The sequence below is a fragment of the Biomphalaria glabrata genome, chromosome 3 (genome assembly GCF_947242115.1).
Source record: "Biomphalaria glabrata chromosome 3, xgBioGlab47.1, whole genome shotgun sequence".
NCBI lineage: Eukaryota > Metazoa > Mollusca > Gastropoda > Planorbidae > Biomphalaria > Biomphalaria glabrata.
The window spans coordinates 48,170,020-48,174,107 of record NC_074713.1 but is presented as its reverse complement, the minus strand read 5'-3'; the positions used below and the strand labels follow the sequence as shown (position 1 = coordinate 48,174,107).

General features: G+C 36.5%; 1 protein-coding gene across 1 annotated transcript; it reads left to right on the top strand.

Annotated features, from left to right (window-relative positions):
- The first annotated feature begins 2,590 nt into the window (after positions 1-2,590).
- LOC106053506 (FMRFamide receptor-like) lies at positions 2,591-3,601 on the top strand. Its single transcript, XM_013209066.2, has one exon. The coding sequence runs from the start codon at positions 2,591-2,593 to the stop codon at positions 3,599-3,601; it is 1,011 nt and encodes a 336-aa protein (XP_013064520.2).
- Positions 3,602-4,088: the final 487 nt, after the last annotated feature.

Here is a 4,088-nt window from a genome sequence, read left to right as displayed (position 1 = left end):
TTGAGGTTCGTCGGTGTACCCCAGTCCTGTTTAGGGTGAGCATCAAAGACATTACTGCATTTCGCAGTTGCTTCGCTGTCTTAAAGTCTTGTCTTACGTCACTACAGGCAGATAAGGCTTAAAACACAACCCCCCTGATAATAGTGTTTAGTAAAGTCAAAATGACTTCTCAATTATAAACGTTTTTTGTTGCTAGTCTTGACCTTTCTGATTAGCATTATGCCATATATAAAGGTTAGAATACCGTTCATTTGAGAACAGTTTTAAATTGGTACTGGTACCTAGTCAGTTATCATTTCAATTAAAATACCATCTTACTATTTAGGTGAATTAACAATCATCTGGTGGTCACGGCTTAGAGAACCATCAAGAATATACTTTATAGCAAAGTCAAACAGAACTAATCGAACCGTTTAGTTTCTTTACATTTTGTGGAGATTAAGTCCATGCTTTTTTTTAGAAGGTTTTACTGAATCATAAAGAATTGACAATCAGACAGTCGATAAGTTCCAGAGTAAAACTCGGCAGTAAATGTCCATGTTTGTCTCCTTCCTATGACGTAAAACACATTACAGTACAAATCAACGACACAAACACACACACATTTAACTCTTTATCTTCGTAATAATTTTTTTTCGTTCTTTCAGAATTGTTCATTTTTCACATTTGTACATTCTACCCTGTTATGATTAAACTTCAAAAACATTTTTGTTTGTAATCAGAAAACGTTTTACTTTTGGTTTAGAATTATAAAAGACTACATGCCCTTTTCATAAACAAAAATACAAATTTAGCAAATCAAAAATTAATTTAATTTAATCGGGTCAAATCAACGATTGTATCTTAAATCAGGGAGGGCAATATCAGCAGCCATGAAAGAAAAAACAGAAAGTAATCAATGTTCTACTGTTGTGACAAGACAAAACTAGTGAGTATTTTTCTATATTTTCACGCATACAACCCGCATAAGCTTATAACCACGCACAAATACCAAAAATAAAGTAAAAACAAAATCCTACAACCCGCACTTTTATATAACCCGCATGTGCGGCGTGACTTGCCGTAAATTTGTCACAATTGATTGCCGGCACATTAAAGATTCTCTGCCACATGGAAACTATTTGTTTTCTTGAGGTTGAGAATGAGATGCTGATAAAGCTTTCCAATGTACATCATACTTCACAACAATACAAAGCAAACTCTAGGAAATAAAAGGACCCACCGGTTGCCCATATTATCCTTAACGCTATGTTAATGAGGAAAATAAGTTTCGTAAACCCTGCACCTTGTATACCACGCACAGCTGCCGCCTGTTTTTGAAATAGTTTATAACCCGCGGGTTATATCAGCGAAAATACGGTATTTTTAAATTCAATATCAAAATGTTTATGAAATAAAAAAAAAGACGATAATTATTTTTTTCCTCAGAACATCAAGTTATTGGAGATGTCCCAAAAAGGAGGCATAGACCCTACTCTGTGATATTTCATCAATAGAAAACTTTTTAAGTGCATTCAATGAACAGAATACGAAAGTGTTGAAACTATTTAAATTGAACAATCCCAATTAGTCTGCAAAGTGAAGCACTCTAGAATCTAATCTCTAAACATTTCCGATTGCAGAATAATGTAGTTTTTAATTATTTAGTAAGCGAAACTGGCAATTCGATATGGTGTCTATGGCTTTGTTTATCTTGTTTATTGGCTTTAAAACCTCTACTAATTTTCCAATTTTTATTTTTTTTATCTTTTTCTTGAGTTCCCATTACAACGACACCATATTTCTTCATATCGGAAGTACTGATAAGCGAAACATTTGTATATACCAAATCATAATTATTAATCACTTTTCAGCTTTTTAGATTCAAACTTCTTTCTTTCACTTGGAGCACTAAAAAACATTTTCTTCTGTAATTTAGTTGTCAACAGCGATCTTTCAATTGGATGTCCTTGACATTGTTTATTCCTTCTAGTGACTTCAAAATCTCGCCTTATCTTCCACTTTTCATTTTCGTACATTTCACTTTATGCTCCATTATATCGCCACGATATTTCTATATGTCACTTACTCTTTCTTTTTTTCTCTCTTACTGAATTGAGTTGCTTAGATACGTGAAAATGATCTTAAAAGTCAAAGTGTAAATAGAGAACAAATTTCTGAGATTAGCTTTCAGTGTGAAACTCCCGAATACAACAAGAAAAAGGTTTATTTACGGATGAAAGAGCTTAGCGCTCATTTCATAGTTACTATACTATATAAGTTATAGTCGTCTGAGTATTAATTTCGGAACCAAAAGAGAACATAGAACTAGGAACTACATGTTTAGAGACGCTAGAAAGAGTGACAATTGAGTAGAATACTCCACGACCATTTTTCCCTGTGAATCAACGTTTTAAAGATTTACTAAAGCGTTATACTGTTCTTTCAAGAGCGTCTGAAAAGCCAATTAGCTGTGCGGACTCGCTGGTGTGTTATAAGTCTTGATTGTACCACAACAACTTGAATCCGAGGTGAAGTCCATGGATAAATAGTACACAATTCATAGTCTTTGCACTTTCACTAAGTTTGAAAAATCATGGTAAATTACACAATGCAAAGTACAAACTATCAATCCGACCTGTCTGCGAACAGTTCGGTGTATGCATCAGTCTTTGAATTAGATCTTGAGACTGTTATCTTTGTCCGTAACATTATCAACTTTGTCATCACGCCCGTTTTTAGCATCATAGGAGTTGTTGGAAACGTCATCAACTTGGTTGTACTACGTCAATCCGGCTACAAAGATACTAATGTCTTGCTGCTAGAGTCGCTGTCCCTGGCTGATCTCCTCCTGTCCTTGTTAAATATTTTACTGAGGACACGAGAGTTCGTGCAACAGTTTGGAGCCATCATTTATATCTACAGTTACGGCCCTTTCGTCATCATGGCGGTTGTGGTGAACTGCCACCAGACATTAATCGCCATTGAGAGAGTCATTGCCGTCTGCTTTCCTTTTCACGTGTCAAGGATCTTCATCCGGTCACGTGTCAAAGTCGCCATCTTCTTTATCTACGTCTTCTGCATTGGGACATACTCTCCACTTCCGGTCATGTTTGAGCCTCTATGGGTTAACAATCAGACATTAGTCGTCATCGTACCTTCCCAGATCTTTATTTCCAATATGGCGGGAATTATCTTTTACCTCACGACAGTAGCAGCAAATATATACGCCATCATGTTACCAGCTATCGTCATCACTTGTAGTTTCATTGTTGGAGTCAAACTGTTGATAAGAGAACTACATTTGTCATCCCATTGCTCGCAAAGACGCTCCAAAGACCTGAGCGCCATGAAGATGATTCTCTCCGTAAGTTTTTTAGTTTTATTCATCAGCGCAACGTCAGGTGGAATGAACTATTTTTTTCAAGTGTATGAACTCACCGAAGGACCGCTCTACGACTTTCTGAAGGATCTACTTACTTTTATTAATCAGCTCAACACGTCATTCAATTTTTTCTTCTATGTCACCATGAGCAAGAAGTTCTTGAAAACGTATCGAAGGTTTTTTGCTTTTGTTTCGACTAGGACAGTGTTTCCCAAACTTTGTTCCGCGGAACGCTAGTTTTCCTCGAGGCCTGAATAGGTGTTCCTCGATTTACTGGAATAATTAACCAGTAGGCCACCACGTTAAATTATCTATGTATAAAAATAAGCAGTGTTCCGATAAATAATCTGAATCAGTGGCGTAGCTAGGAATTTGCCATCTTTTGGGGACCCGGGGGCGTGACCTCTTTGTGGGCCCCTGCATTTAGCGTAGCATTTAAAATTTAATGTAAAAAAAAATTCGAACGCTCATTTGGGACCCTTCAAGTGGGTGCCCGAGTGGTATTTTAAAATTATCTACCCCCCCCCCCCCCCAAATACGACAACACTCAGAGTGTACCAAGTTAAGGAAAAAGTTTGGGAACCACTGGACTAGAATGTGAGGAAAGTATTTTGAACTGTTTCATGTTGGATAGTATCTTTAAATCATAGAAAGAAGAGACTTTAAAAGAGTGGTCTTGTGAAGTACTGCATTCATCCTCGAAATAGAAAACCATTCATATCAA